General features: G+C 48.9%; 5 protein-coding genes across 5 annotated transcripts; 2 read left to right on the top strand and 3 right to left on the bottom strand.

Moving 5' to 3' along the window:
• Positions 1-209: 209 nt before the first annotated feature.
• On the top strand, positions 210-2,334 carry KD926_003378 (uncharacterized protein; the record flags this gene model as incomplete). Its single annotated transcript, XM_053097511.1, has 2 exons — positions 210-945; positions 998-2,334. 2 exons carry the CDS (start codon positions 210-212, stop codon positions 2,332-2,334), a joined length of 2,073 nt encoding a protein of 690 aa, XP_052958589.1.
• Positions 2,335-4,107: 1,773 nt separating this feature from the next.
• On the bottom strand, positions 4,108-5,163 carry KD926_003377 (zinc-binding alcohol dehydrogenase family protein; the record flags this gene model as incomplete). The annotated part of the gene is made up of 1 exon (XM_053097510.1): positions 4,108-5,163. The coding sequence occupies one exon, from the start codon at positions 5,161-5,163 to the stop codon at positions 4,108-4,110; it is 1,056 nt and encodes a 351-aa protein (XP_052958588.1).
• A 475-nt stretch (positions 5,164-5,638) lies between these two features.
• Positions 5,639-6,985, bottom strand: KD926_003376 (serine hydrolase domain-containing protein; the record flags this gene model as incomplete). Its single annotated transcript, XM_053097509.1, has 5 exons — positions 5,639-5,709; positions 5,768-6,043; positions 6,103-6,180; positions 6,247-6,678; positions 6,754-6,985. 5 exons carry the CDS (start codon positions 6,983-6,985, stop codon positions 5,639-5,641), a joined length of 1,089 nt encoding a protein of 362 aa, XP_052958587.1.
• Positions 6,986-8,288: 1,303 nt separating this feature from the next.
• Positions 8,289-9,290, bottom strand: KD926_003375 (aminotransferase class IV; the record flags this gene model as incomplete). The annotated part of the gene is made up of 1 exon (XM_053097507.1): positions 8,289-9,290. One exon carries the CDS (start codon positions 9,288-9,290, stop codon positions 8,289-8,291), a length of 1,002 nt encoding a protein of 333 aa, XP_052958586.1.
• A 660-nt stretch (positions 9,291-9,950) lies between these two features.
• Positions 9,951-11,267, top strand: KD926_003374 (FAD-dependent oxidoreductase; the record flags this gene model as incomplete). Its single annotated transcript, XM_053097506.1, has 5 exons — positions 9,951-9,979; positions 10,037-10,174; positions 10,240-10,343; positions 10,400-10,503; positions 10,557-11,267. 5 exons carry the CDS (start codon positions 9,951-9,953, stop codon positions 11,265-11,267), a joined length of 1,086 nt encoding a protein of 361 aa, XP_052958585.1.
• Between the last annotated feature and the right edge of the window lie 958 nt (positions 11,268-12,225).

The following is a 12,225-nucleotide window of genomic DNA, read 5'->3' as shown; positions in this document are numbered from 1 at the left end:
CGAGTGATTGGTGCCAGATCAGCAAATTGGCGGGGCACCCGCCTTGCAGCCCTAATTAGCCTCACGTTCTGGCGTATTCGGTCCCAGTCGGTCCCAGTCGGTCCCAGTCAGTCCCAGTCGCGGTGGACTGGTCACTCGCTCGACGGGGCCTGCCATTATTATCCCCCCCTCAGTCCAGCCGGGAATCCTACAGTTGGAAACCATGCATCATGAACCCTTTCAAGAAAATCGATCGACTCACCCCGGAATCCTCCCTTGACAGTACGGGATGGGCTACCAAGATCCTCGACAAAGCCATGGTCGCCGTCGGCTCCTATGGCGACAAGGCCGTCTACGGAGCCTGCGCAGTGGGCATGGCCGGTGCCATTCATGCCGCGGCGGCAGGCGCGATTGCCTACCAGGTGGTCCAGGGAGTCGGGCAGCTTCGCCAGATTGCCGGCCATCTGGACGGGATCAACAACACTCTGGCGAGGGATCATGCCCTTAACGCACCGCCAGCGTTCGCCGACTTTGTCTATAACATGGTCAAGAACATGATTGGCAGTTCGTCCTCTAGCGCTTGGTACTTTGTGTATCATCCCGACACGTACTGGACCCATCATTTCTCAAATCAAATCCGCTCCGATGGACCACTCGGCAAGCGCTTCATCGGCATCTTTCAGGATCTCGATATGGTCGTCATCTTCATGCGTGCCATGAGACAGGCGCTTGCATCAGACCCCAAGATGCAAGAGGATCCCCCGCATTTCAAGCTTCTGATCCCGGCCTACTATCCCATCGTCATTACATCGCCTCTTCAGTTCCCCAAGGATCTGGAGCCCTTCAGCCTCTACTGCGACACGCACGACGGACAGCCCTTGGTCTGGATGAACTTACCTGGGGTCGAAAAAGGAATACATGACAACATCGGGCTTTACAAGCCCCCGCAAAGCCTCCTCAGCAAACGTGAGTGTTCCTCTGAATTTGTGTCGCCTGCTCTTTACTGATGGTATGTTAGTCTTCGGCTCGAAACAGAACACAGGCCCGCGAACCTTGGGTACCCTCGGCGACCCCGACGGAGGAAAGCTGTACGAGCTGACCGATAGAAACGTCAACATCGAGCATCTCGCTGAGGGCGAGAGGAGAAAGTACAACAGAAGGGCCTCTCGGTCAGCCAGCAGTCTGATAAGAGAGAATCTGGCCCGCCTTGAAGACGACGCACCTCCGGCTTACGACCAACATTCTTTCTGCAACGGCAATAATCGACCCCCCAACCGGAGAAACACCAGCGCCGGCAGCGACCAGAAGAATGAATTTGCCCGATCCAGCAATGAAGAATACCCCCGATATGAGAACAACAGAGAGTATCAACGATATGAGGCAGACGAAAAGACGAACGAGTTTGCCCGAGTCAGCAATGAAGACTATCCCCGGTACGAAAACAATAGAGAATATCAACGATATGAGGCGGACGAAAAGACCAACGAATTTGCCCGAGTTAGCAATGAGGACTGTCCCCGGTACGAAAACAACAGAGAGTATCAGAAATACGGGACAGATGAGAAAATGCCTCTTTGTGGACGAAACGAATTCTCAAGATGCAACAGCGAGGAGTATCCCAAGTATGCCAACAACAGAGAATACCAGAGATACTCCGATGACGAGAAACGCCCCAAGTCCGAGAAGAGCGAGTTCGAGCATCGCCAGAAGAAGCAATATCCGAAATACCCCACCGACGAGGAATACCAGAAATACCCCGTTGACGAGAAACGTCTGAGATTCGAGAAGAGCGAGTTTGAGAACTGCAGGAATGGGCAATACCCGAAATATGAGAACGACAAAGAATATCAGAAGTACGAGGTGGACGAAAGGCCTCCTCTCTGTGGACGAAGCAAGAGCCAAGAATACTCGAGATACCACAGCACCAAAGAGTATCAGAAATCCGGCAACGATGAGAAATCGCCGAGATCTTCTCCGAGATCCTCAAAAGATGCATTCGAGAAGCGCAGGACCGACGATTACCCCAAATACAAGGAGGACAAGGAGGATCCGAAGGATGAGGAAGATGTGGAGTCGTACAAATGGAATAGCGACGACGACATGGACAACGCTTCCACCATTGCGTCAGTTGCCTACCTCGACGAAGACGAAGAAGAAGGAGAGGCATCCGATCGGAAGCCCAGGTATCATTCTCGCCGACACCACAGGTCGTCTCCCCGTTACAGTACGACATCTTTCGTCTCGAGCCTCGCTCCCACCGAGAGTGTTTTCTCCTCCACCCAGGGTTCCCACAAGGGGTACCGCAAGAAGCGCAGACGCAGACGCAACCACAGCCGGACTCGATCGAAAGCCTGAGCCGGCATCGGTATGTACCCATATCGCGTTCCTGATCAGAATGGGTGGACTTCTGCTTGTCTCCTGCACCTTTGTACCAATCTCGAGTGTTGCTTGGTTTCTTTCTAATATTCGGAGAACGCGATTCTCTTTCGTCAACTTATGCATAATGGCCCTCTTCACCTCGATCTCCGTTTTCAATCGTTTTCCGTCGAATTTTCCCGCATCATGAAGCAAATTGAGATATGAATATAAATGACAACAACCATATATGTGCAATACAAATTACCCTTCGATTTCGTGATCCAAACCATACCTTTTTCGCGCGTTCAAATCAGACCTATTGTTTATCAGCAGCTTATCCTTCAACGAGAGTTTCCTCCTACACCTGCTTCAGCAACACGCATGTCAAACATTGTAACACAGTCGTCGATCTCCACATGTCGAGATTCATGGCCCGCAGGTTGCAGGAAGGTCAAAGCAATCATTCGCGACCGCAAGGGGCAATGTCCAAGCTGAGCTTTCAACCTCCAACACCACTCCACATGACATAACTATACATGAAAAACAGTTGAAACATAATGAATGATAAATCAGCTAGTACGCTAGCAGCAGCATGGCAAAATACATTTCCTTAATCTAGGGAAGATCGCTGCGACAAGAAAGTTGCCGTCCAGTCTCTCAGCCGATCATCAACGAAGGTGCTCCGAGAACCAGAGAAAGGGGCAACCGGTCGAGCTCAGTAACCATTTCCAATTTTTCGTTTCTGCATTTTCCTTTCGCTAAGCTCGCTTGATGATCACAAGTACAAAGGGAGGTGGAGTTCGTTTCCGGGGTCTCCGGATCTCATGCATACATGCAATGCATGCATCGGGCGGGTACCTCGACCCTCAAATGACCGCGACGAGGAATTGGAATTTGACTCATCTAGTTTCGTAATCACCTTACCCCTCCATTTCTCTGAGCCGGGGATAGTTAGCTATCCTAGAGGACTGACTAACTGAGGAGAGAGTCAACAGTTTGCTTCAACTAACACACTGCCACGGAACCTATTTGGCTGTACTCCGAGGGATTTCCATCTACACATGGAGTCCTTGCTGTAGCCTCGTTCTATTGAACTCGGGAGTACAACAGAACGGTAATGTTTCCAATGTCGGCATAATCGATAGTGTAAATAGAGCTAGGGTTGGTGTAGTTGACGAGGGGCCTATTCTCGCCCTTTCCCGCAGACGTCATCAAATTCGTAGATCCCAACCACTTTTCGTATACACTCAACGCTTTGTTTCGGTCTCTGTTGTCTCGAAATACATCCACGATTCGCGTTTTCGTTCGTCGCGCTGTTCTGCGTATGGTTTTATTGTTCTTCCTCGTCGTTCTAATACTTTGTGACCGTCTGAAATATGCTATTCCTTCCTTCAAGGTTAGGAAAAACGTGTAAAAGGGCCAGAGCTGGGTTGTCTGGGGTGGAAGAGGGTGTCGGCGGGAATGTATATTTTCATGCGGTTTGACCCGCCAGTAATTAGAGATAGCAAACATTTCTCCACTTCAGGAAGCATAGGCTGGCTTACGATTCAGATGGATTGCTTGAAAACTTTACCTTCTCGCTGAATTTACTTTGTTTCGTCCTGGGTGAGCTTGATAACCATCAGTGATCGAGGAAGGACTCCGTTAGGAGCTGATATTCGAGTATGATGAAATCCACTTAGATATTCGTCCATTTCTAAGAACCTCTGGAGCTGGAGCTCAGCTACTCGTTTAAAAAGTGAATATCAGAGACCCAGAGGGCACTTAGACTTACACACATGATACTGATAAATGAATGTGAGTCTTGGTAACCCGTTTTCCATCCCTGTAGGCATCAAGAACCTCATTGACATTCTCGGCCAACAATCCATCTTTAACCACATAGTCAAGTGGCTTGATCTGACCAGCCTCAAGGTAGCCGGAGAGCCGTGACCAAAACCCAGCCGCAAGCTCAGGATGCCCATGAGAGCTGCCAAACACATCACGTATATCGAACCCTGCCTTCTTTCCCAAAACCCTCGACTCATCGACTGGATCACGGGGCAAGAGACGAGCTAGAGCACCTCTCTTGGTGTTCGAGAGGGCATTCAGCGCCAAGAACAGGCCCTCCGGAGGATTGATAGCATCGTAAGCGTACACTAGATCATCGCCGACTATATCGCGGATTTTGGCAACGATCGTCTCCTCTCCAGCATGGCGGTCGATGACATGAGTAGCTCCAAAGAACTTCAACTTGGTCTCGTCGCCACCGACAACCACAATCCGCCCAATGTTTGCGAGCTTGGCCAGCTGCACGCCGAATTTACCGCAGTTAGAGCCTCCTCCGACGATTAGGATTGCCGTATTGTTGTAGTCGAACTCCTTAGCCTCACTGGTCCACGGCGCAGGGATATTCAGCGTCTTGAACAGAGCCACCAACGGCGCAATAACATTCGTCGGCAACGTAGCAGCTTCGTCGTCCGTGATCGAATCCGGAATCTTCGCAATAGATCCTATATCCGCAATGGCGTATTCTTGCAGGCCATTCTGCGTCGAACCCGGCAAGAATGTCGGTTGATACACGACACGATCGCCGACCGCAAGCTCAGCGACACCGAAGCCTAGTTTGGTGACCTTACCAACGACGTCGTGGGTGAGGATGGAGGGGAGATCCCCTTCAGTGAGAAGACCCCAGTCACGGCCCTTTTGGTCGTGAGGGTTGATGCCGGCAACTGCCACTTTCACTTGCACCTGGCTCACGCCTGGTTCGGGAACTGGCCTGTCTTTTATCAAAGTGACAGGCTTGTTGAGTTCCGTGACAACGATCGCTTTCTGAGTGGGAGACATGATGGACTTTTAGCGCGCGATGATTTTATTGAATGGACAAAGTGAGTGCGATGATGGTGATGTTTGTTAGGACATGGTCAACAAGAGTCGGGAGCGAGTATTTATGCAGCACAAGGGTGACGCTTATCTGCTGTTTACTAATTCATTTGAGAGGATGGCAGCAATTTGTCAGGATGTTAGGTTATGGCGCGAGGATTATTAATTGTGAATACGGACTCTTGGGACGGATCCTTCGGGCTGCTGACAGCCACATCCCCCGATAGAGCGACATATAGGATGCGGGAATCCCGGAACTGAATCCTCGGACCCAGTGGTCGAACGAGGTTTGGGGACTGTTCAACTTACTATCTAAATTAGCGTTTACTTCATGCTCACTGTCAATTTGTGGTCAAGCTCAAAAAGTCGAGTCCAATCATGTTCGGTATTTCTTAGATTTAGTAGAGTGCTACCCCAACTAGTTGTCACTGTCCCAATTTTATGAATCGTGCAACAGATCTTGGTACATCACTTTCTCGACAGTTTCCATGGTGTCAAGAACTTTCAGGTCTATTTGTACAGCCTTAGCAAATATCCCCCCTGTTATATTGAATGAGCATTAACTTACCGCCATAAGGAAGAATCTGTGAGGCAATGATCGCACCAACCCCATTCTGACAGTCAGCAAACCAGAACAGATTGGCGAGACCTTCCCAGGAGCCTGCTCCTGCAGCTCTACCAGTGCCGCTTTTCTGGTGGCTTAGCGAAAATGACAGTCCCCAACCCTCCGTCAGGTCATCTGCACAAGGGACCAGAGGACACGGATTGGCAAGGAGCGGTTTGGCGGATGGTGTATACTCGTTGCAGTATCGTGGTTTGTCAGGAATTTGGTCCGTAAACATTTCTTTGTTCAGTCAGAAAAGAGGGCCTTGTTAGTAGATGAGCGGATGGGATTCTGTTTACCTGTTACTGTTTCTGGTTTGAGAAGTCGAACCCCAGTTTTAGGATGTGTTCCATCGTTCAATAAGACCGTTATAAGCTCTATACAACGTGGATCAGTTATCAGGTTGATTTTATGAGCGCAATATCCTGGACGGGGGAACCTACGACAGAGTTCAACTGGTTTTCCAAAGCACCCTGCACCGCCCATGCAGAAGCCTTTTCCCTGATCTTCCGGTTTTCGTGCCAGAAGGGGATATCTATAGAGGTGATCAGTAACACTCAATGAGCCATCTTGTGCTCTTTGGTGCATATATGCGAGATCGGCGACCATTTTTGGCGAAGGGAAAAATGTGATAGATTGAATCCCTATCGGTCGTAGGATGAACCGCTGGAAATACTCTTCCAGCGACATTCCCGTAACGCGCTCCACGAGAACCCCAGCCCAGTCCATGCCGACTCCGTACTGGAACTTAGTTCCTGGCTGGTTGACAAGCGGTCGATGGAGCACGTCTGCCTCATTGCCAGAAAAGTCATCTAAGCCGACTGGGTGAGACCAGTCATTCAGGTTCAGGTCTTCGAATGCGTAACCAAAGCCGGCTATATCAAATGAGTCTTTCTATCCTTCATTCCGGGGGATAAGTAATTGAGGTTGGGGAGGAATGGAGCACCTACAGGTATGATTCAAAAGCATTCGCAACGTGATTCCTCTTTCTTTGGGTACTAAACGAAACCCGCCATCGGAATCACGTTCCAGCACCTGGACGGCCTTCAGCTCAGGAGCTAGGGACTCGATTTGTTCCACATTATCGAGGTCTAGCTTGCTCTGTTCGACCATCTGCATACAGGCGATGCTGGTAATGAGCTTTGTGCAAGATGCCATCCAGAATACGGTGTCTAGGGACATTGATTGGGCTACATCTAGTCCTCTGCGACCGGATGCATATTGAAATAGCATATCACCATCTCGGTTAATTGAACAATAAACAAGTCCGGGGATGCTGGGGGATGAGCTCGAGGTAGCTTGATCTAAGACTTTTTGCATCGCAAGAGTTGTATCTGAGGGAATCGGAGTAGCCATAATGATTGAATAGTCGCAATGCGAGTGCTCGCTAGGGTAATGTTTGATTGGAGCGTAGCAGATTGGATTAGAGACACGAATATATTCTGGATCCAAACCATGAGCAGAGCACTTTGTGACCTCAAACTGGCCTAATGTGCTTTGCCTGGCAAAGCTTGGCGCTGATTCTCCGTGCGTGATTAACTGGGTCTGGCGACCCAGAAGTGGGAGTGGGGAACGAGAATTCAGCAGCGGTCGCAAGAATGGCACCGAGGGATTTCCTCAATAGGCAACCGAAATTGGTGTTATCGTGGATTCTCCACACTCCTGCCTATTCCCACTGTTGAATACGGAGTAGAACCATAAAGAACTCGTTAACCAAAGTAGGAGAATAATAATTAAACGTCTTGGTGACTACTAATTGTCTTGCAGGCTGGGGTTTCTCTTTTATAAGGGGAAGAATTATGGGGCGGTTTAAAGGTAATTTTAGTCGAAAAACAATTCAGTCTTAACTACTCAATATTGCCTTATACGTATAAATCGCTGATAATATCTGTGATAGGCTTGCTGGTGCAGAATGGGATTCATTTGTCCTCTTAACCATCTTGAGTATAACTAATATTGACCTCCTTGCTTGCAGAGTAGAGTGCTCTGGGTAGATTTCATTCTCGAAAAGGTCTGCCTACCTAGACTAGGATCCTAAGTAAGTAAAACGGTAATCAGAAGTTTTTGGCGCCTGCGCAGGATATGGATCTATAGTCTTGCATCGTTTATGAGTCACAAACTATCATCATGAAAACTTTATTAAATGGAAGACCCAGCTCCAACTGAGAACTTTGTCACTTCCTCAGTGGGACCAGTGAGAGAAATAACAACAAAGCACATGTCACTAGTAGTGTTGATTTTATATCAGGTTAGACTATCTTGTAGGTTACTAGCAAGTCCGTCTAGACAGCCCGTCTTAAGTGTAGGAAAAAGAAGGACGGAAATAAATTACGCGCATGGTCATACATTTTTTGATAAATGCTATAATACTCCGTTAAATACTTACGAGACTTGCGATACTAATGCTTCTTAACTTATGGAACAGTCATTATTGTCTCATTATCAACATGAGCGTGGTCAATTCATCATATAAAATTCGAAATATTTACAGCTTGCCAGTTGAACCAAGCCCATTCCTCTGTGCCCCATCATAGTTGATCTGGAAGCCGAAGTTGTCATCATAATGGATCTTCCAGTATCCATCCCAAATCGCCTTGGTAATTGGTCCCACTGACCCCCCTTTAACAGGCTTACCATCCAGCGAAGTGATCGGCATGATTCCTCCAGCGGTGGTTGACATGAAGATCTCATCTGCCTGGTATGCCAGCTCCACAGGGACCGTCTCAACACGAACCTCGTACCTAGAAGCGCGCGCTACATCAATCACACTCTTGCGGGTGATTCCTTGCAGCACGCCACGGTCTGGAGTATACAAGACCCCGTTCTTGACCAGAAAAACGTTAAATCCCGAGCCTTCGGTCAAGTTGACATCTCCATCCGTCAAGAACGGGTACGTGGCACCTCGATCAGCGGCCTCAAAAAGCCCGCGCACAAGATCTCCCCATTGGAGGTTCTTCACGGTCGGGTCGATCGCACTAGGAGGAACTCGGCGCACAGTGCGAGCAATGACCGCGCCCCCACCAACGGACTGGATCTCCGGCTCCATAACCCATACGTAGGGTTGCACAAACATGTACAATCGGTTGACAATGTCTTTCGGATCGGTTCCTCTAACGCCCTTGAGACCACGCGTGACGATTAACTCCACAAACGCATCGCGGATACCGCTCTTGGCGACCATCTCGACGAGAATGCGCTTCAGTTCTTCGCGCGGAAGCGGTACCTTCAAGCGCAATTTTCCACAGCTGACTTCTAGTCGGGTAAGATGGTCGTCGAGGCGGAAGAAGCGCCCATCCCAGACGGAGGGGACATCGTATGTTAAATCGCTGTGCATGAAGCCTTCATCGAGAAGGGGGATGCGTGCGTCGGCGAGAGGAACGTATTCGCCTTCGATCCACGCGATTCCCTTAGCATATGGATTGGAACTGGCCTGGAGGACGGACTGCCTGGCATTGTAGCCGGCGAATACACTTTGCATGGTGGCCATTTTGTGGTATAGATTGAGGCAGTAGCTTGGGAGTTGGAGGATGAAGCAAATCAGGAATTTGGAGTCATTGATCTGATGTCTAGGATGATAGATATATGGACTTTAAGTATAACTGGGAGATCAACATGTACGTAGTGTCTTTCTGTCTTGCGTAGCTTGATGTTCTTGGCGATGGGGACTTGTTAGGGTCGCGCTCAATTTAACCTCATCGGGGAATTCCCAAATAGGAAACCAGGATTTCGTGGCGACACAAGAATAAGCAACGACGGTAATTCGAAGAAGAATAATAATAATGAAAGTTTAACATTAGGCTAGCATAAGTTACCCAAATGTGGCAACTGGGTGATGCTGCATGAAATTTAGTTGCATTCGCCTCCACGTGCCGTCATTGCCTAGATTTGCCTTCCTATTAGGACCATAACAACGGCACCTCTTTCCCAGTCGTGTTCGCTGATTGATAGTTCCGATAGTCCTCGAACTAGATGGTCTCACCAGGAACACTGGGTACCGTATTAGACGATTTATTCCTTGGCCCCTATCGGCACTTGGATTTAGCAACCCGACGCAAGGTATAAAACCACGAGAGAGAAGTGGTGATAGACGGTGTGAAAGTTCCCTAACGCATTTGTATTATATCACCTTCGAGTAAAGATCAACAGAATGGCCGATAAGAATATTGTGGTCATAGGGTACGTTAAACATCGTCCTAGCCAGGAATATCCTGTTTCATTACTGACCCGGTACAGCGCGGGTGTTGCCGGCCTAACTACAGCGCTGCTTCTATCCCGCATTCCAGGATACAAGATTGTGGTGATTGCCAAGCATATGCCTGGTGACTATGACATTGAATATGCGTCGCCCTGGGCTGGTGCAAACTATATGCCGTATGTATTTCCATCCTCACTTCTCGCAAAATAATTGATTGATACCGACGACTGACAATACACAGAGTATCTATCCGAGGAACTCGTGCATCTGAATGGGACAGACAAACGTGGATTGCTCTTGAGGATCTCGCTAGGAACCACCCAGATGCGGGCGTTCATTTTCAGGGTAATTCATTTGAAGCGATATTCCAAGGATGCATGGCTGACTGGTGTTATGAGTAGAATGTCAGATCCACAGCCGCGCGAAAGACCAGGGTTCTGCAACTGCAAACTGGTTCGCGGAGCTTCTTTCACCGAGCCCTTGGTTCAAGGACGTCGTACCAGGTGTATGTTACAATCGATGAACCATGATCCTGTTTGTGGCTAACTGGTTGGACAGTTTCGTTTACTGCCAAAAGAAGACCTCCGACCAGGTTTCGATTCCGCGACAAGTTTCACATCCGTGTGTATTAATACTGCCATTTATCTTCCATGGCTAGTATCGCAGTGTCTCAAGAACGGGGTTCAGTTCAAACGTGCTGTGCTAGATCATATCTTAGACGCGACAGCTCCGTCAATAATCCCCGCGAAGGTTGATCTAGTGGTGAATTGCACCGGCTTAATGGCTTCGAAGCTGGGTGGAGTGGAAGACAAAACTGTTGTCCCTGCGCGAGGACAGATTGTAGTGGTACGCAATGACGCGGGCAAAATGATCGATGTCTCAGGGACCGATGACGGTGACACAGAGGCATGTTATGTGATGACTCGTGCTGCTGGTGGCGGAACAATCCTCGGAGGGTCGTACCAGCTGGGTGACTGGGATCCTCTAGTCGATCCTAATTTGGCCGTGAGGATTATGAAAAGGGCGGTTGAAATGTGCCCTCAACTTACTGGTGGAGAAGGTATAGAGAAATTTGACATTATTCGGCACGCAGTGGGCCTGCGGCCTGTCCGATCTGGAGGAACAAGGATTGAGAGAGAGAAGATAGGTGATACCTGGGTGGTTCATAACTACGGTGCTGGTGGAGCGGGATATCAATCTTCGTACGGATGCGCCCAAGATGCCGTAAAGCTGGCGGCTGATGCGCTAGGCAGACGGGCTAGATTGTAAATATCACACATAATTTGAACATTCTCTTTGAAACAATACTGAACGGTTCATTGAATCGAAAACATTCGCCATGTTTACAGTACAATCGACGATTTTGAGTAAACCCCCCCCTAACGGGGCATCTGGATAATAACTACCGGCTTCAAGGTGATTTCAGGCTGAAGATAGCAGTCATAGAACACACCATGCCACATCATGAACTATGCTTTGAGAAATATAAAGAGGCTATTGCTCGCATGATTTCCTTCCAGTTCTAGATACAACCTGCGTCGAGCGCTCGCATTGGAAGCAGTTTCTCTAACACCCTTGCCACCCTAGATTGGGTAAATCCCCTCTTTGCATTGCTAGATTTGATACTTCAAATTATTCACATAAACTCCCGCATTTGGGAGGTGCACAAAGTGGCAATGTAGAGTGCCCCTATCTGCTCGAGTGACATATTCACCAGGAATCCACCATTCAACGCTCCGTGTAAGCGATCGAGGGAGGGGAAGTTAGTAAAAAGATAACGCAGCCAAACCTGCCTGATAAGATTATGCCAGGGTTCCCAAGTTTCTCCGTTACCCTGGTCTAGCAGGTGAGTATCGTCATGGTCCAAAATACGAGGAACAGTGGTCGGTAGCCCAGCCAACCAAGTCTTCAACATAGCCAAACAAAGGAAGTTTGTCGGCTTCCCCGCACTCCTTTCTTCGCCGGGATTCTAGCTCTTGTCGGGTCCGCTATCCGATTGGAGTGGCGTCTTTGATTGGCGGCTTTACTCATTATGCACCTTTTGAGGAATTTCCTCAATGGCTACAAGGAGTAAGTTTGCTCAAGGTGGCCTTGAATTCTAGAGTTGGTAAAATGGCGCATCCGTCTGCCCGAGGGAGTTAGGAGGCGAGAATGATCGGGTCACGTTGATCCGTTGTTTTGTACTCCATCCAGGGTGTCCTTGTTTGGATACGACAAATGCGGATGT

The sequence above is a fragment of the Aspergillus affinis genome, assembly GCF_023601865.1.
Source record: "Aspergillus affinis strain CMG 70 chromosome Unknown NODE_17_length_398122_cov_92_786867, whole genome shotgun sequence".
NCBI lineage: Eukaryota > Fungi > Ascomycota > Eurotiomycetes > Eurotiales > Aspergillaceae > Aspergillus > Aspergillus affinis.
The sequence above is the reverse complement of the archived record's forward strand: the minus strand, read 5'-3'. Positions and strand labels throughout refer to the sequence as shown.